We start from the raw sequence: 18,902 nt of genomic DNA, 5'->3' as shown, positions 1-18,902 counted from the left end.
GGTTCAGGTTTGACATGTGGCCAATGAGCGAATCACATTCCTCACAAGGTCCAGTTGAAGGGAACGTCCTCCCTTCACAGCTGCAAACAGTCAGTGTCATCACATGGGCTGTTGGCTATTGGCTGGTTCAAAGAATTCACAGGGTTTATATTCATTACTTTAGAGCATTCACACTTTCCTAGAATTTCCTATTGAATGCTTCAGAGATACCATCAAACACACCATCAAATCAGATCACAAACACTAATAGGTGTGAGAGAGAAGGAGAAAGATTGCAATAGAGAGGTGTGATAGAGAGGAAAAAGTCCTGTAGCTCAGTGGTTAGAGCATTCGCTTTGCAAGTGAGAGACCGGAGTTCAATTCCAGGCAGAGGGCGAAACCTCGGGCAAGTTTCCTTAATAATAATCCTTGCATTTGATATAGTGCTTTTCACGTCAGGAGGACGTTCAAAGCGCTTTACAGAACACACTGTAAAGTGAATTGACTGTATATTTGTGGGCGAATGTGGCAGCCAATTGCGCACAGCAATGTCCCACAAACAGTTGTAGATTGAAAATGACCAATTTATTATTGTTTTTGGTTTTGGAGGGATTTTTATTAGGCTCTGTGTGGAGTAAGGAAACTTGCCCAAGGTTTCGCCCTCTGCCTGGAATTGAACTCAGGTCTCCAGCTTGCAAAGCGAGTGCTCTAACCACTGAGCTACAGGACTCCCCACCTGAGCTGCAGGACTGATTACAATACCACAAGTGAAACCAATACAACATGGTGTCACAGCTCAAATAGGTAGTTCCTATTTCTGACTGAGACTTCACATAGAAATACGAGTATAAGATAGTGACTGGAGGATTGAAATGAGAATTTAGAAGGAATTTCTTCAGACAGAGGGCAGCACTGTGCGGAACTCACTCCCATAAGTTGTAATTGAAGCAGATAATACAGATAAATTTACAGAATAATAATCCTTGCATTTTGATATAGCGCTTTTCACATCAGGAGGACGTCCCACAGTGCTTCACAGAACACACTGTAAAGTGAAATTAACTGTATATTTGTGGGCAAATGCGACAGCCAATTGCGCACAGCAATGTCCCACAAACAGTCGTGGATTGAAAATGACCAATTTATTATTATTTTTGGTTTTGGAGGGATTATTATTAGGGTCTGTGTGGAGTAAGGAAACTTGCCCAAGGTTTCGCACTCTGCCTGAAATTGAACTCAGGTCTCTCGCAAAGAGAGTGCTCTAACAACTGAAAATCACTAGAAAATAGAGTCCTGTAGCTCAGTGGTTAGAGCACTCGCTTTGCAAGTGAGAGACCTGAGTTCAATTCCAGGCAGGTCAGGGCGAAACCTTGGGCAAGTTTCCTTACTCCACACAGAGCCTAATAAAAATGCCTAACCCTAACCCCAAACCCCGAACCCCAACCCCGACCCTAACCCCCTAACCCCAACCCTAACCCCCTAACGTCAACCCCAACCCTAACCCCTAACCCTAACCCCTTTGGTAAAATCACACCAAGCGGCGTGTACAATCCCCAGATCCCCGGGGGTTAAAGTGCATCGGTGCAAAATATTCCCAATTCTGCATCGATATTAACCATAAAAAACACTTTTTGCATGAACTTTGCCTTTTGATTTTAACCCCAAACCCGGGGACAAACACGGTAAGTGGTTTGAAAAGTCCCCGGATCCGCAGGGTTTAAAATGCAATAGTTTATTAAACCACAAATTCTGCATTAATATCTTTGCAACGACGAAACCTTGGGCAAGTTTCCTTACTCCACAAAGCCTGACAATAATCCACCAAAACAATAATAAATTGGTCATTTTCAATCCTCAAACAACGCTGACAGAAACTGACTCTCAGCAGATACACAAAGCCAATCGCTAGTAAACAGATTTTGAGACCCCACTTCAAAGCAGTCCTGACACAAACCAACTCTTGACCCTGAATCAACTCAATTCTCAGCCCTCAATCAACTCAGAATAAACTAAACTCTCTAACAACGCTGACAGAAACTGACTCAAAACTACACTTGAACAATCTTCAAACATCAGCTCTTAACTTCTCTGTATCGCCCACGAGCAAAAATATTGTGGTGGAGCGCTTTTCACGTCGAGAGGAACTTTACTTTAGACCCAAAGTGTAATTTGTTGTTGTTTCTCCGTGAATGACACAAAAAACACTGAAAACCAGGATTTATTTTATAAAAGAAAAATAATCACACGAAGATGGTGTTACACGTGTAGCTGTGAGACATGCTCTCTGTGCCTGTGACATGCGTGTGACATGTGGTCCGTGTATTACAGACTGGATTCCTCAAGCAGCAGGAAGGAGAACGGGAGAAATTTGTATCCAGATCCCGAATAAAACTTGTTTTGGAATTCAACCCTGTAATGTCATAGAGAGAGGGGGGAAAAAGGCAGAGGGAATGAGTGAGAGAGAGAGACAAAGGCGGGTAATGATTACAAAGGGGGTTAGGAGGGAGGGTGTATGGGGAGAGGGCATGTACAGAGTATGTATGTGGGGGTGTGTATGTGTATGGGGGGGGTGCGCGTGGTGTGTGTGTGTGTGGGGAGGGGGGTTGGGGTGCCTGCATGTGGGGGGAGTATGTATTTGGGGCGGGGGAGGGGTGGGATATGTGTGTTGGGGTATGTGTGTGCAGGGGGTGTGTGTGTGTGGGGGTGTGTGGGGTGCGTGTGTGTGGGGGGTGCGTGTGTGGGGGGGGGCGTGTGTGGGGGGGTGCGTGTGTGGGGGGGGTGCGTGTGTGGGGGCGTGCGTGTGTGGGGGGGGTGCGTGTGTGGGGTATATTTACCAATGCAGGCGCAGAGCGTGGAGAAAAGCCGACAATCCCTCCATCACCAGGAGAATCGTCACCGTCAACGTCGCAAACACCGCAAACACCACAAAGAGAATCACTGACCCGCGAAACTGCCCATAAGCCCAACCGAATCGAAGAACCATCGACCACAGGACATCCGAGAGCTCTGGAACACACAGTCACACACTCACTGACACACTCACTAACCATCGACCACAGGACATCTGAGAGCTCTGATACACACAGTCACACACTCACTGACACACTCACACACGCTCTCACTCACACACACACACTAACCATTGACCACAGGACATCTGAGAGCTTTGGTACACACAGTTACACACTCACTGACACACTCACACACACACAGTAGCACACTAACACACAGTGTAACACACACCCAGTAACACACTAACACACAGTGTAACACACACAGTAACACACAGTGTAACACACACACAGTAACACACTAACACACAGTGTAACACATACAATAACACACTAACACACAGTGTAACACACACCCAGTAACACACTAACACACAGTGTGACACACACAGTAACACACAGTGTAACACACACACAGTAACACACTAACACACAGTGTAACACATACAATAACACACTAACACACAGTGTAACACACACCCAGTAACACACTAACACAGTGTAACACACACAGTAACACATAGTGTAACACACACACAGTAACACACTAACACACAGTGTAACACATAAACTCACGTGCGTGTGCGAGGCTCAGGGCCCACAGACGGAGATACGATGCTGTGTTGGAGATGCAGCCGAGACAATACTCAATCGTGTGAATCGCTTGGTGCATAAACACATCTGCAAAATCAAACTGAAACAGCACATGCAACACGTTACATGTCAGCAACACGTCTCATGCCAGCCACATGCTAACACGTTACACTGCGCAAACACCCCTCCACACACATCACGGCCTCACCTCATCCTCAGGAATCTGATCATCATCACAGTCCAGGCGGTTGATTGACCCATTTGCCTCCTCCAGACTCTGGTAACCTCCCTGTCACCAAACACAGGGGATGCAGTGTGTGTTACACACTCTGTGGTGTGTGTATGTTATAGTGTGTGTGTGTGTCTCTGCGTGTGTGTGTCTGTGTCTGCGTGTATGTCTGTGTGTGTATGTTTGTATCTCTCTCTGTATATGTCTGTCTGTGTGTGTCTCTATAATAATAATAAAAATCCTTGCATTTGATAAAGCGCTTTTCACATCTTCTCGACGTCTCAAAGCGCTTCACAGGATACAGTGTAAAGTGAATTGACCGTATACATTCGTGAGCGAAACGCGGCAGCCGATTGCGCACAGTAGTGAGTGTCCCACAGACAGTCGTGGATTGAAAATGACCAATTTATTATTGTTTTGTTTTGGAGGGGTTATTATCGGGCGTGTGGAGTAAGGAAACTTGCCCAAGGTTTCGCCCTGACTGACCTGCCGGGAATTGAACCCGGGTGTCTCACTTGCAAGGCGAGTGCTCTAACCACTGAGCTACAGGACTCTGTGTATGTGTGTGTCGATGTGTGTATGTCTGTGGGTGTGTGTCTCTGTAAACGTGTGTGTGTCTGTGTGCGTGTCTAAGCGTGTATGTGTGTGTTGGTGTGTATGTTTCGCCCACAAATATACTGTCAATTCACTTTACAGTCTATTCAGTGAAGTCCTTTGAAACGTCGAGAAGATGTGAAAAGCGCTATATCAAATGCAAGGATTATTATCATTATGTGTGTGTCGGAGTGTGTATGTCTGTGTGTGTGTCTCTGTATGTTTGCGTCTGTGTGTGTCGGTGTATGTATGTGTGTCTATATGTGTGTGTGCATCTCTGTATGTGTGTCTATGTGTGTCTGTGTGTACATGTGTGTGTGTCGGTGTGTGTATGTCTGTGTGTGTCTATGCTTGTATGTGTGTGTCGGTGTGTGTATGTGCGTTTATATGTGTATGCGTGTGTCAGTGTCTGTGTGTGTGTGTGTGTGTGTCTGTATGTTTGTGTCGCTGTATGTGTGTGTATGTCTCTGCCCCGTCAACTGCCACCCCTCCCATCACCTCAACATCACCTCTCCCTCGTGACCCACCCCCCACCCATCCCCCCCCCTATACTCCTTTGACCCTATCTCTCCTTTCTCCGTCACTGCCACCGTTCACAAACTCAAACCCCCACCTGCTCCCTCGATCCCATCCCCACTTCTCTCCTCGTTTCCCAGCTCCACCTTCTGGCCCCTGTCCTGTCCGACGTCATCAACCTCTCCTTGTCACCGGTTCAGTTCCCACCTCCCTAAAAACAGCCGTTATCACCCCATCCTGAAACAACTTTCCCTGGACCCATTGTTTCTCTCCAGCTACTGCCCCATCTCTAACCTCCCATTACTCTCCAGGGTCCCAGCTCCGCTCCTTTCCCTCTCGCCATTCGCTCCTTGAACCCCTCCAATCCAGCTTCCGCACTGCCCACAGCACGGAAACAGCCCTGGTCAACGTCACTAATGACATTCTGAACATCTGTGATCAGGGCTCCCTCTGCCTCCTTGTCCTTGTCGACCTCTCTGCCGCCTTCAACACTGACAATCACTCCATCCTCACACACTACCTCTCCGCCTTACTCAATCTTCGTGGCCCTGCCCTTGCCTGGTTTGATTCCTATCTTTGTTACCTCTAATGGTTTCTCCTCCAGCCCCCGCACTGTCATGTCTGGTGTCCCCCAGGGCTCTGTCCTTGTCTCCTCTTTAACATCTACATGCTCTCCCTTGGTGACATCATCCGCAGACATGGAGTCAACTTCCATATGTATATGGATGACACCCAACTCTATCTTTCTGCTCCCACCCTCAGCCCCACACCCACTGCTGTGCTGACAGACTGTCTGTCGGACATAAAGTCCTGAATGAGGACAAACTTCCTACAGTTGAATGTGAACAAGACTGAGGCCCTCCTGATCGGCTCACGCCAGCGCCTCAGCACCTCAGGCTCTGGCAGCATCAATCTCCATGGTTGCACATTACAACTCACCAGCAGTCAGGAATCTCGGTGTCTTGTTCGACCCTCAACTGTCTTTTTTCCTGTACATCCAAGCCATGACCCGCTCGGCCTTCCCTCACCTCCGTAACATCGCCCAACTCCGCCACTACCTCACCCCTCAGGCATTGAAACTCTTGTTCATGCCTCCATCACCTCCAGGCTCGAATATGCAAACGTCCTGTATGTCGGCCTTCCCAACTTCTCCCTCCACAGTTGCAGATAATCCAGAACTAAGTCTACAGCCCGTGTCCTCTCCTGCGCCAAACTCCGTGACCCCATCTCCCCCACTCTCGCCCAACTTCACTGGCTCCCTATCCTTCAGAGGATCCACTTCAAGATCCTGGTCCTCATATACAAAGCACTCCATGGCCTCGCCCCACCCTACCTCTGCTACCTCCTAACCCCCTACCAACCCGCCCATTCCCTCCGCTCAGCCGGCTCTGGCTGCTCCATGTCCCCCGACCCACCCGCCCCACCATTGGCGGGAGAGCCTTCAGCCACTCTGCCCCCAACCTCTGGAACTCCATCCTCCAATCACTCCGCCTCACCCCCTCCTTAGCCTCCTTCAAGTGCTGCCTCAAAACCCTCCTCTTTGACCGTGCCATCGGCCATACCACTTCCCCTCCCCTCCCTTCCCCACCCAAACACAGCTCGGGTCTGAAATGCTGTCACATCCTCCCGACGTGAAAGGCGCTATTCAAATGTAATCTTGTTGTTGTATATGTGTATGTGGGTGTGCGTGTGTGTGTCTGTGTTTGTATGTGGTTCTGGCTGTTTGTGTGTTTGTCTGTCTGTCTATGTGTGTGGCTATGCGAGTACATGTGTGTCGGTGTGTGTGTGTGTGGCTATGCGTGTGTGTGTGTGAGTGCTTACCAGGAAGCGATGTCTGTGTGTCCGTGCTCGGTGCTGGCAGTACAGGAGGAGAGGTTTCCCGAGCAGCAAAACGGGAATAGAGATCAGAGCTAGAACCACTAGCACTTTCTGTACCACGGCCTGGAACACATCAACAACATAGGGTGTGAGACACGCAAAGGCACACACTGACACGTAAAAACAGAGAAGGAGAAGCACCCATCGATATACAGACACACACACACAGACACACAAATACACAGACAGACACACACAGACACATACACACACACACACACACACACACAGACACACACACACAAACACACAAATACAGTCACACACAGACACATACACACACAGACACATAGAAACACACATACAAACACACAAACACGCATACACATAGACAGACACACACACACACACACACACAGACACATACACACACACAGACCTGGCCATGGTACAGCTCAGAGCTGGGAGACATGAAGAAGAACATGTCGATGAAGTTGACGAGGAGACTTGGAGCAACATCTGAATCCCAGGCCGAGTAACGCAGCCATTTATACACAACCAGGAACAGCAGGTACCCGAACAGCGAGGTCAGGAAAACCAGCTCCGGCAACAACACCAAGACTATCAACGCAAATTGCTTTCTGTGTCTGTGTGAGAGAGAGTGTGTGAGGGAGTGTGTGAGAGAGTGAGTGAGAGAGGGTAAGAGTGAGAGAGAGTGAGTGTGAGAGGGTGAGAGTGTGAGAGGGTGTGAGAGGGTGAGAGTGTGAGAGAGGGTGAGAGTGTGAGAGAGGATGAGAGTGTGAGAGAAAGAGTGTGAGTCAGAAAGAGTGTGAGAGGGTGAGAATGAGAGTGTGAGAGAGTGTGACACAGAGAGAGAGAAGAGTGTGAGAGTGTGAGAGTGCGGGAGAGTGTGGGAGTGAGAGAGTTGTGAGAGAGTGAGTGTGAGGGAGAGTGTGTGTGAGTGAGTGTGTGAGAGTGTGTGAGTGTGTGAGAATGAGTGTGACTGGGTGTGTGAGTGAGAGTGAATGAGAGCGAGTGAGTGTGTGTGTGCGTCTGTGAGTGTGCGTGTGTGCGTGTGTGAGTGTGTGAGAATGATTGCGTGTGACTGAGTGAGTGTGCGTGTGTGAGTGAGTGAGTTAGTTAGTGAGAATGAGTGTGTGAGTGAGGATGAGAGTGAGTGACAGTGTGTGTGAGAGAGAGTGTGTGAGAGTGAGTGAGGGAGTGTGAGTGAGAGTGAGTAAGTGAGAGTGAGTGAGTGTGTGAGAGAGTGTGTGTGTGTGTGAGTGAGTGAGTGAGTGAGTGAGTGAGTGAGTGAGTGAGTGAGTGAGTGAGTGAGTGAGTGAGTGAGTGAGTGAGTGAGTGAGTGAGTGAGTGAGTGAGTGAGTGAGTGAGTGAGAGCTGCGGTTGATCTCACATGTAGTTGAAGAAGCCAAGAGTGACCCCAAATGTCATGTGAACGACTCCCAGAATCACCGACATCTTCATCTTAAAGGAATTCAGGAAACTCAGCTTGTTTATGGCCAAATGCCAGATCTGGGAATGAGGAACAGACTTCATCTTCATCACATCATCACAATAATAATCGAATAATAACAATAATAATAAAACAATAAAAATCTATTAATAATGTATTATCAATAACGATAATATATTGGCAATAATATTAATAATAATATTAACTCCGACTCCTCTCAGCCGCTGAGAATCAGAATCTTACAGGAGGCCCATCATGTGAAACAGGTTCTACCCAGCCCCTCCCCCACTATTACCCCAACTAGCCCCACTCCCCCGCTCTTCCCCCAACTAGCCCCCCTCCCCAGCTCTTATCCCAACTAGTCCCTCTCCCCCGCTCTTACCCCAACTAGTCCCTCTCCCGTGCTCTTACCCCAACTAGCCCCACTCCCCCACTCTTACCCCAACTAGCCCCACTCCCCCACTCTTACCCCAACTAGCCCCACTCCCCCTGGACAGTCAGAGATTTTGAGGGGTGGAGGGCAGGGCAGGGAGGGTGGGGGTAGGAGGGTGACTGAAGGCTGAAGGCCCGACCTCCAGTGATGGGGGACGCGGAGCAGGCCAGAGCCCCCCGAGCGGAGGGAACGGGCAGGTTGATATGGGGTTAGCAGGTCACAGAGGTGGGGAGGAGCCAGACCGTGGGGGCTTGGAAGGCAAGGACAAGGATTTTGAACTGTATCCTCTGGGGGATGAGGAGCCAGTGGAACCGGGTGGGCGAGGGTGGGAGTGATGGGGTCATGGAGGTTCTGCCAAACAGCAATGATTTACGACAAAAGTAAAATAAAACACAAAGCAAACGCAACAAAATGCTGGTGAACGAGACAACCAGGAGAACAGACCTGGAGATAAGGGAAGAATGAATTCACAGCAACTCACTGCTCTTACTAGGCAGAGGCAAACTACCTGATCTTTCCCATATACACTGTAAAGTGTAGTGACTGTATTTTGTGGGTGAAACGCAGCAGCCAATTACGCACAGCAGCGTCCCCACAAACAGTCGTGGAATGAGTGACAAAATTATTATTATTTTGAAGCGATTATTACCACCGGAAAGCGATCCATCAATTGACTAACAACCAGGTTCTTATTTACTGTTGGTAAACAGTGTGTGAAGTAAGGAAACTTGCCCAACGTTTCGACCTGACCCGCCCCAGAATTGAACCCAGGTCCTCTCGCTCTAACCACTAAGCTACAGGACACCATGTAATAATAATAATCCTTGCATTTGATATAGCGCTTTTCACGTCAGGAGGACGTCCCAAAGCGCTTCACAGAACACACTGTAAAGTGAATTGACTGTATATTTATGGGCGAACGCGGCAGCCAATTGCGCACAGCAATGTCCCACAAACAGTCATTGAATGAAAATGACCAATTTATTATTGTTTTGGGTTTTGGAGGGATTATTATTAGGCTCTGTGTGGAGTAAGGAAACTTGCCCAAGGTTTCGCCCTCTGCCTGGAATTGAACTCAGGTCTCTCACTTGCAAAGCGAGTGCTCTAACCACTGAGCTACAGGACTCCAAGTAAGTAGGAACCCAGTTGTGAGTCGATTAGAGGATCGCTTTCTGGCGGTAACAATCCCTCCAAAAATATAAGAATTTGGTCACTTAATCCACGACTGTTTGTGGGGACGTCGCTGTGTGCAATTGGCTGCTGCGTTTTGCCCACAAAACACATAGTCACTACACTTCCAAATCGCTGACTGTCCAGCTTCTTGGGACGTGAAAGACGCCGTGTAGATGTAATGTGTTGTTGTTGTTCACAGTGTGTTCTGTGAAGCGCCTTGAGTCGTCGCCGAGACGTGATAAGGATTATTATTATGATATATTTACTGTGTAACCAGGCACCAAACTCACCGGATCGATACCAAACGGGTAAACACCCTGAACCACCCCCGAGATGTTAGGGTCCAACTGGTTCCCAACCAGCAACCTGCAAGGGGGGCGGGTTGGGTGGGGTGGGAGAGAGTAAGTGAGAGATTTGCATGTTCACACTCACTCACACTCTCTCTCACACTCTCTCTCTCATTCTCTCTCTCACACTCTCGTTTTCACTCTTTCTCACACTCTCTCTCTCACACACACTCTCTCACACACTCTCTCCCTCTCTCACACACTCACCAGCAGGACTGGTTGTCGACGTGGCTGCACATGCGGCTGACATGCCAGGCCGAGGGGAAGATGGCCAGCGATTGACTGAAACAGTCGTTGTAGACGAGGCCGGTGTAAAGCGAAAACAATCCCATCAGCAGCAGCAGATACCGACCCCCAAAACAGGTCTGCCAGATCTGAGGTCACAGGTCACAGGTCACCACTGCTCGTGTGTGTGCGCGCGCGTGTGTGTGTGTGTGTGTGTGAGAAACAGACTACAGGGAGTGGGGGGGGTCGGGGACTCAGACGTACCTCGTTTTCTGCTGATTTGACCTTGGGATCATTTTCCTCAAGAACCATCCACAGAGCAAAGAAAAACATCAGCGCTCCATGTCCCACATCCCCAAACATCACCGCAAACAGGAAGGGGAATGTGATGATGGTGTAAGGGGCTGGAGGAGAGAGAGAGAGAGGGTAAGACACAGCACAGAGCTCCCGCTACAGCCCCCTGACAGAGAACAAGTGTGTGAGAGAGAGTATGAGATGGAGGAACAGAATGAGACACACAGAGAGAGAGACTGAAGGGAAGGAGGATGAGGCTGACACACAACTCACCAGGGTTCACCTCCTGGTAGCTGCCGACACCGTACGCGTCCACAATGCCCTGGAAGCCAGCGGTGAATTTGTTTGTGCGACAGAGTGTGGGCGGAGTGTGGAGGGTCTGCACCTCGTTATAGAACGAGGGGACAGAGGAGCCACTGCGACGCTGTGAGGGGCAGAGACCAGAATCAGTGACACACACACGCACACAGACCCAGTGACACACACAGTAACATACATACAGTAACACACACACAGTGACACACCTACAATAACATAGTTATACACACAGTAACACACAAGTGACACCACACGCAACACACAGTGACACAGTGATGCATACAGTGACACACACACAGTGACACACACACACACAGACACAGTGACACACAGACAGTGACACACACAGTGACACAGTTACACAGTGACACACTCACCACCCCAACCCAATCTCTCTCATTCAGTCTCTCGCTCTCTCTCTCACTCTCACATGCTCTCTTTCACACTCTCTCTCACATGCTCTCTCTCTCACACATGCTCTCTTTCTCTCTCACTCACTCTCACTCGCTCTCACCCACTCCCTCTCTTACCGAGCCCTCCTCCAGTGCATGGCGGAGTCGGTGGAGCTGAGAGACCGGACACCAAACCTCAGCGATCAGACACTTGCCGGTGACGTCGAAGTTGCACTGATTCAGAACCAAATAAATCGCTTTCATCTTCCTGACCCTGAGGGACCAGGTGTGTATCACCTTCACTGTGCGTTCCAACACCTGAGCCAGGTAACCCTCTGTTTGGCTCAGCACCTGTGATAGAGTGAGTGAGAGTGAGTGAGAGTGAGTGAGAGTGAGTGTGTGTGTGTGTGAGACAGTGTGTGAGTAAGTGTGTGTGAGTGTGTGAGAGTGCGACAGTGTGAGTGAGAGTATGTGAGACAGTGTGTGAGTGAATGTGTGAGCACACCCCGCTCTCACCATCTGAAGGTCATGGGTTCGTATCTCCAGGTCACGGAGGGTTTCCTCTTGCTCATCTGGGGTCAAAGGGTACGGGAAGAGGTGACAGTGAAAACTGTGAGACAGAGAACGTGAGAGTATGTGTGAGAGAGGTTTTGTTTTGCCATCGGGTGTCTGACACACACAGTAATCCTATTATTATTATTATTATTATTAACCCGGTGGTTGTTTAAAAGACTCCAACCCCAGCTGAGAATTCCCCAGATGAGATTGATAAATTTCTTTTGGATAAAAGGATTAAGGGATATGGGGACATGGTGGGTAGGTGGAGTTAGAATAGATCAGCCATGATTTTATTGAATGGCGGGGCAGGCTTGAGGGGCCGAATGGCCTCCTCCTGCTCCTAGTTCTTATGTTCTTATGTTCAAATCCCACCCACACGGAAATCCCAGAGATGGATTGTTGGACTGGAATGTGTGCGCTCTCTCTCTCTCCCCCTGGAGGGATGCCCCCTGCTTACCTAATTCCAGAGAGTATTAGACGCAGGTTGGCCAGAGCCAAGGCTTGGGGGGGGAGCCCAGCTTTCCCATTGAGAGAGAGAGAGAGAGAGTGCTGTCTGCCCAAGCTTTCCCACTGCTTGTCCAGCTAGGACCACTCTCCCCATTAGTTAGTTGGTTAGTTAGTAAGTTAGTTAAGGCTTTGGCTGCAGGGTTAACAGGAGCTGAGGGGGAGGAATCCCTGATAGTGTGACACAGAGATAGTTGGGGTGAGGCTGGGGGTCAGGGTTAGGTTTGGGGGTTTAGGGCTGGGGTCAGACTCGGGTTCTGACCAATCACAGATCTTCCTGACTTTCTGCCCAATCTGTTCACCCCAAAACGAGATGAGGAAAACGGTCCAACTGCTGGGCTCGCCCTGAGAGAGAGAGAGAGAGTCTGTGAGGCAGTGAGTGAGGGAGTGTGTGAGAGAGAGAGAGAGTGTGAGTGAGAGGGTCAGTGAGTGTGAGACAGTGAGAGTGCGTGAGAGTGTGAGTGTGTAAGAGAGAGTGAGAGTGTGTGAGAGAGTGAGAGTGTGTGACAGTAAGTCAGAGTGAGTAAGAGAGTGTGAGTGAGTGTGAGAATGATTAAGTGAATGTGTAACAGAGAGTGTTGAGTGTGAGAGTGAGAATGTGTGAGAGAATGAGAGACCGTGAGAGGTGTGTGGAGTTGTGGGTGGGGGTGTGTGGCATTGTGTGCGTGTGGGGGTGTGTGTGGGTGAATGTGTGCGTGTGGGTTTGTGTGTGTGGTGGGGGGGGTGTGAGGGTGTGTGTGTGGGTGTGTGTGTGTGGGGGCGTACTGACTGTGTGGGGGTCTGGCAGCTCCTGGGGGTGGGGGCTTAATTGGATGATGAAGTGTCCACGACAAACTCTCCACAGCAAACGCTCCAAACCCAGAGCCCGACCGGGTCCGACCAGCCCCGAGATTATACTGTAACATAGAGACCGTCACCCACCCCCCCACACACCCTCACACCCCACCCCCCCACACACACACCCTCCTCCCCTCCACACACACCCACCACTGACACTCACATACACTGACACACCCCCCACACTAACACTCACACACACACCCTCACACACACCCTCCTCCCCTCCACACACACACCCTCACACACATACCCACATGCTGGTACACAAACCACACCCGTGCACACACTGACACACACCCACACTGACACTCGCGCACACACACACACACAGACAGACACTGACCTGAGTCTCGCTGGCAGCTGAGCCGGGGTTTGGTTCCTGTTGGTCTCCTCCTGGTCGGGCCCTGTGAGAGGCGATTCCAGCGCCATCTGTGACACAATCACTGGTCACACTCACCCTCAGCTCATTGATCACTGATCAGTGTAACTGATCCGGTATTGGTTATTGATTACCTCTCTGACCAGCAGCTGTTGTGTCTCAGTGAGAACTGCTCGGTGCTGTCGCAGGTCACTGAGCCTCGTCACCAGCGACGATCGACTCTTCGTCACCTGATCCAATTCCTGCTGAAGCTGCTGTGATTCCTCCTGAATCCTCAACAGGTCCCGTGGGAGCGGAGCCGACACATCGTCCTCTTCATCCACCCGTGGCCTCAACCCAGCACGATGCACCTCCTGCCCCAGGCTCGCTGCGAGAGAGAGAGAGGGAGAGATTGTGAGAAAGTGAGGGAGTGTGAGGGAGTGTGAGAGAGAATGAGGGAGTGTGAGTGAGAGTGAGAGAGAGTGTGAGTGTGTGAGAGTATGTGAGAGAGTGTGAGGGAGTATGAGAGAGTGTGAGAGAATGTGTGTGAGAGAGAGCGTAAAAGAGAAAGCGTGAGAGAGTGAGGAGAGAGAGAGTGAGAGTGCGAGAGAGAGTGAGAGTGCGAGAGAGAATGAGAATGCATGTGAGAGTGTGAGAGTCCGAGAGAGTGTGAGAGAATGTATGAGAGTGTGAGTGTATGAGTGTGAGACTGTGAGCGTGTGTGGGAGAGTGTCTGAGAGTGAGAGAGAGTGTGAGAGTGAGAAAGTACGAGAGTGTGAGAGTGCGAGAGAGTGAGAAACAGTGTGAGAGTGAGAGAGTGTGAGAGTGAGAACAGTGTGCGACAGAGAATGTGAGAGTGAGAGAGAGTGAGAGAGTGTGAGAGTGAGACAGTGTGAGAGTGAGAGTATGAGAGTGAGAGAGAGTGTGAGAGTGAGACAGTGTGAGAGTGAGAGTGTGAGAGTGAAAGTGTGAGACAGTGTGAGAGAGAGTGTGAGAGTGAGACAGTGTGAGAGTGAGAGAGAGTGAGAGAGTGTGAGTGTGAATGAGTGTGAGAGTCACTCACACAGGGTTCTCTCCAGCTCCTCACAGCGACGGATTTCCCCCACAAAGCGTCTCTGGAACAAGTTCACGTTCTCGTTCAGCTGAAAACACACAGTGACACAGTCACTACACCTTACAGTGTTTGCTGTGAAGCACATGGTGTCAGGCGCTGGGTCAGAGTTAGGATTATTATTGTTATTGGAGTGAATGTTAGACACCACAACATGTGGGTATGTGGGTCAGACACACGGCTGATCACGGTGACAGGTTTCCCTGTGTATAGGTGTGTGTGTGTCTGTGTGTGGGTGGCGGGCGGGTGTGTGTGGATGGGTGTGTGGGGGTGTGTGTGTGTGAGTATGTGGGGTTGTGTGGGTGTTTGGGTGTGGGTGTGTGGGTGTGTGGATGTGTGTGGGTGTGTGTGTGGTTGTGTGGATGGGTATGTGAGTGTGTAGGTGTGTGTGTAGATGGGTGTGTGTGTATGTGGGTGTGGGTGTGTGTGTATGTGGGTGTGGGTGTGTGTGTAGGTATGTGGGTGTGTGTGGGGGTATGTGTGTGTGTGGGGGGTGGTATGTGTGTGTGGGGGGGGGGTATGTGGGTGTGCGTGGGGGGGGTATGTGGGTGTGTGTAGGTGGGTGTGTGTAGGTGGGTGTGTGGATGGGTATGTGGGTGTGTGTGGGTATGTGGGTGTGTGTAGGTGTGTGTGGGTATGTGGGTGTGTGTAGGTGTGTGTGGGTATGTGGGTGTGTGTAGGTGTGTGTGGGTATGTGGGTGTGTGTAGGTGTGTGTGGGTATGTGTGTGTGGGTGTGTGTGGGTATGTGGGTGTGTGTGGGTGGGTGTGTGTGGGTATGTGGGTGTGTGTAGGTGTGTGTGGGTATGTGTGTGTGGGTGTGGGTGTGTGTGGGTATGTGGGTGTGTGTGGGTATGTGGGTGTGTGTAGGTGTGTGTGGGTATGTGGGTGTGTGTAGGTGTGTGTGGGTATGTGTGGGTGTGTGGGTATGTGGGTGTGTGTGGGTGTGTGTGGGTATGTGGGTGTGTGTGGGTGTGTGTGGGTATGTGGGTGTGTGTGGGTATGTGGGTGTGTGTGGGTGTGTGTGGGTATGTGGGTGTGTGTGGGTATGTGGGTGTGTGTGGGTGTGTGGATGGGTATGTGGGTGTGTGTAGGTGTGTGTGGGTATGTGGGTGTGTGTAGGTGTGTGTGGGTATGTGGGTGTGTGTGGGTATGTGGGTGTGTGTAGGTGTGTGTGGGTATGTGGGTGTGTGTGGGTATGTGTGTGTGGGTGTGATCACGGTGAGGGGGGGGGGGGGGGTCAGTAAATACTCACGTCTCTGAACTGGACCAACCCGATGTCTCCGAGTTCAGCCACACAATGATAAGCGGATCCCGACTGAAGGTACAACTGAGCCAAAGACATGGTCTCCCCCCGAAACAGGGACCCCATCCTCACTGCAACACCCCCTCCCTCCCTCCCTCCCCCCCCCCTCCCTGTCTGTGTCTGTCTGTCTGTCTGAGTCTAAATCTCAGTTCCCCTTCTCTTCTGTCTGTCTGTGTGTGTGTCTCTCTCTCTCTCTGTCTGTGTGTGTCTCTCTCTCTCTGTCTGTGTCTCTCTCTCTCTGTCTGTGTCTCTCTCTCTCTGTCTGTGTCTCTCTCTCTCTCTGTCTGTGTCTCTCTCTCTCTGTCTGTGTGTCTCTCTCGCTGTCTGTCTGTCTCTGTGTGTGTGTGTCTCTGTCTGTCTGTCTCTCTCTGTCACAATGAAGGAAATCTCTCGGTTCCTCTTCTCTGTTGCAATGAATCTCGTGTCTCAATATCTTACTTTTTGCCTCTCACAGTCTCTATGACTCTCTCTCTCTCTGTATTTCTCACCCCCCCCCTTGCCCCCTCCCCCCACCCCCACCCGCCCCCCCCCCCTCCCCCCCGCCCCCCCCCCACTCCCCTCCCCCACCCCCTCCCCCACCCCCACCCGCCCCCAGTCTCTCACACTCAGTCCTTCCCTCTTTCCGCTTTTCTCACTAAACAGAAACTTGCTGTTCCTCTCTCACTCTCTATCTCTCTCACTCTATCACTCTATGTCTCAATCTCTATCTCCCTCACACTCTCTCTGTCCCTCTCACACTCTCTCTGTCCCTTTCTCTCTCTCTCTCTGTCACTCTCTCTCTCTCTCTCTCTGTCCCTCTCACTCTCTGTCCCTCTCACTCTCTCTCTCTGTCCCTCTCACACTCTCTCTCCCTCTCACACTCTCTCTCTCTCTCTCCGTCCCTCTCACACTCTCTCTGTCCCTCTCACACTCTCTCTCTCTGTCCCTCTCACACTCTCTCTCTCTCTGTCCCTCTCACACTCTCTCTCTCTGTCCCTCTCACACTCTCTCTCTCTCTGTCCCTCTCACACTCTCTCTCTCTCTCTCTCTGTCCCTCTCACACTCTCTCTCTCTCTGCTCTCTCTCTTCACACTCTCTCTCTCTCCCTCTCACACTCTCTCTCTCTCTGCTCCCTCTCTCACTCTCTCTCTCTCTCTCTGTCCCTCTCACACACTCTCTCTCTCTCTCTGTCCCTCTCACACTCTCTCTCTCTCTCTCTGTCCCTCTCACACACACTCTCTCTCTCTCTCTCTATGTCCCTCTCGCACTCTCTCTCTCTCTCTCATTGGATCAGTCCCTATTTCCGCTTTTCTCATATGCTTTCCCCTTAAAGCGACACCTCCCTCTCCGCCACAAAATCAATTCTGGTCCATAGACCCTAATTTCCCCTCCACTCTGACACTCAAATAACAACAATAATAATCTTTGCATCTGACACAGCGCCTTATCACATCTCGAGAATCTCAAAGTGCTTCACTGTAAAGTGTAGTGACTGCATAATCGCTTTCCACGAGTAATAATCCCTTCAAAAAGATAATAATTTGGTCACTCATTCCACGACTGTCTGTGAGACGCTGCTGTGCACAATTGGCTGCCATGTTTCACTCACCGAATACACAGTCACTACACTTTACAGTGTATCTTGTGAAGCGCTTTGAGACGTCTCGACGATGTGATAAGGCGCAATAACAAATACAAGGATTATTATTGTTTATGATTAACCAACGCCGTTCTCTTTGTGTCTCTATCTCTGCCCTTTGCCTCAGCCTGTGACCTCAGTCTTGTGACTCAGACTCTGAGCTTGTGAGAGTGACTCACATCTAAACGGGAAGTGAAACACCCAGCTTCAATCGTGTTTATTGTAATATCTCTGTTTGCGTGACACACGCAGAAATCCATCACTGTGCTTAAGTGTCTCCAAACTAAACTGGGATTTACATTCATCCCACCTTCACATAATAATCATCCTTGGATTTGATACAGCGCCTTATCAAGTCTTCGAGACGTCTCAAAGCGCTTCACACAATATATTGTAAAGTGTAATGACTTGATTTCAAGATCCTCATCCTCACCTATAAGGCCATCCACGGCCTCGCTCCCTCCTACCTCTCTGACCTACTATCCCCCACGTACCTGCCCGTACCCTCCGTTCCTCCGGCTCCAGTCTGCTCCACATCCCCCGCCCCAATCGCCCTACCATCGGTGGTCGGGCCTTCAGCCTCTCGGCCCCGAGGCTCTGGAACTCTATCCCCAGTGCCTTCGCCGCTTCCTCCCTCTCCTCCTTCAAGGCCGGTCTCAAGACCTTTCTCTTTGACCTTCAGCCTTCAGCTCCGCTCTCGACTCTACCCCCTCCTCGCTACCTCCCTTCCCTCCCCTCACCCTGACCATTTACCCCGTCCTCTCGCTCCCTCCACAGCAGTGTCCCCACAAACAGTCGTGGATTGAAGTGACCAAATTATTACTTTTTTTGAATGAATTATTACTTCCGTAAAGCGATCTGCCAATCGACTAACAACCGGATTCCTACTCACTGCTGGTAAACAGAGGAGTGAGTGTGTGCGGAGTAGGGAAACTTGCCTGAGGTTTCGACCTGACCTGCACAGGTCAGAATTGGAACAGGTCCTCTCGCTTGAGAGAAAGTGCTCTAACCACTGAATGGAATCCAGAGAGAGATTGTTGGAATGGTCGCACTCAGTACACCTCCTGCTGACAGCTCAGAAACACAGGGGAAGTCAGAGTCGCAAAGGGAACAATACTGTAGAGAATACATTGTAAAATATTAGAACCAGCAGGGGATAGAAGAAGGAGTGCTGAAGTAGGCAACCGCTTTTTGCAAGTTACTAAAGCTGCC

The 18,902-nt window shown here is 50.3% G+C and overlaps 2 protein-coding genes across 4 annotated transcripts in view; both read right to left on the bottom strand.

Annotated features, from left to right (window-relative positions):
• Positions 1 to 2,182: 2,182 nt before the first annotated feature.
• LOC103187833 (V-type proton ATPase 116 kDa subunit a2) overlaps positions 2,183 to 18,902 on the bottom strand; it is a 23,923-nt gene continuing 7,203 nt past the window's right edge. The window contains exons 1-19 of one of the 3 annotated variants that reach the window (XM_042344442.1): positions 16,022 to 16,169; positions 14,721 to 14,799; positions 13,813 to 14,045; positions 13,643 to 13,728; positions 13,229 to 13,355; positions 12,722 to 12,804; positions 11,914 to 12,007; positions 11,536 to 11,748; positions 10,961 to 11,111; positions 10,658 to 10,797; positions 10,376 to 10,542; positions 10,112 to 10,187; positions 8,156 to 8,274; positions 7,181 to 7,388; positions 6,745 to 6,864; positions 3,793 to 3,873; positions 3,567 to 3,684; positions 2,814 to 2,985; positions 2,183 to 2,389 (exon numbers count right to left, since the gene is read on the bottom strand). In XM_042344442.1, coding sequence (XP_042200376.1) covers positions 2,302 to 2,389; positions 2,814 to 2,985; positions 3,567 to 3,684; positions 3,793 to 3,873; positions 6,745 to 6,864; positions 7,181 to 7,388; positions 8,156 to 8,274; positions 10,112 to 10,187; positions 10,376 to 10,542; positions 10,658 to 10,797; positions 10,961 to 11,111; positions 11,536 to 11,748; positions 11,914 to 12,007; positions 12,722 to 12,804; positions 13,229 to 13,355; positions 13,643 to 13,728; positions 13,813 to 14,045; positions 14,721 to 14,799; positions 16,022 to 16,138 — 2,472 coding nt within the window. In that variant the 5' untranslated portion in view covers positions 16,139 to 16,169 and the 3' untranslated portion in view covers positions 2,183 to 2,301. Of the gene's footprint in view, positions 2,390 to 2,813; positions 2,986 to 3,566; positions 3,685 to 3,792; positions 3,874 to 6,744; positions 6,865 to 7,180; positions 7,389 to 8,155; positions 8,275 to 10,111; positions 10,188 to 10,375; positions 10,543 to 10,657; positions 10,798 to 10,960; positions 11,112 to 11,535; positions 11,749 to 11,913; positions 12,008 to 12,721; positions 12,805 to 13,228; positions 13,356 to 13,642; positions 13,729 to 13,812; positions 14,046 to 14,720; positions 14,800 to 16,021; positions 16,170 to 18,902 lie in introns of those variants that run through there. The other 2 variants (XM_042344443.1, XM_042344444.1) reach the window with 2 other exon arrangements.
• The window catches only part of LOC121851011 (V-type proton ATPase 116 kDa subunit a2-like), a 7,174-nt gene continuing 7,014 nt past the window's right edge, over positions 18,743 to 18,902 (bottom strand). The window contains 1 exon segment of the mRNA XM_042344429.1: positions 18,743 to 18,757. Within this exon segment, the coding sequence (XP_042200363.1) occupies positions 18,743 to 18,757 (15 nt within the window).

The sequence above is a fragment of the Callorhinchus milii genome, unplaced genomic scaffold (assembly GCF_018977255.1).
Source record: "Callorhinchus milii isolate IMCB2004 unplaced genomic scaffold, IMCB_Cmil_1.0 Scaffold28, whole genome shotgun sequence".
Classification (NCBI taxonomy): domain Eukaryota; kingdom Metazoa; phylum Chordata; class Chondrichthyes; order Chimaeriformes; family Callorhinchidae; genus Callorhinchus; species Callorhinchus milii.
The sequence above is the reverse complement of the archived record's forward strand: the minus strand, read 5'-3'. Positions and strand labels throughout refer to the sequence as shown.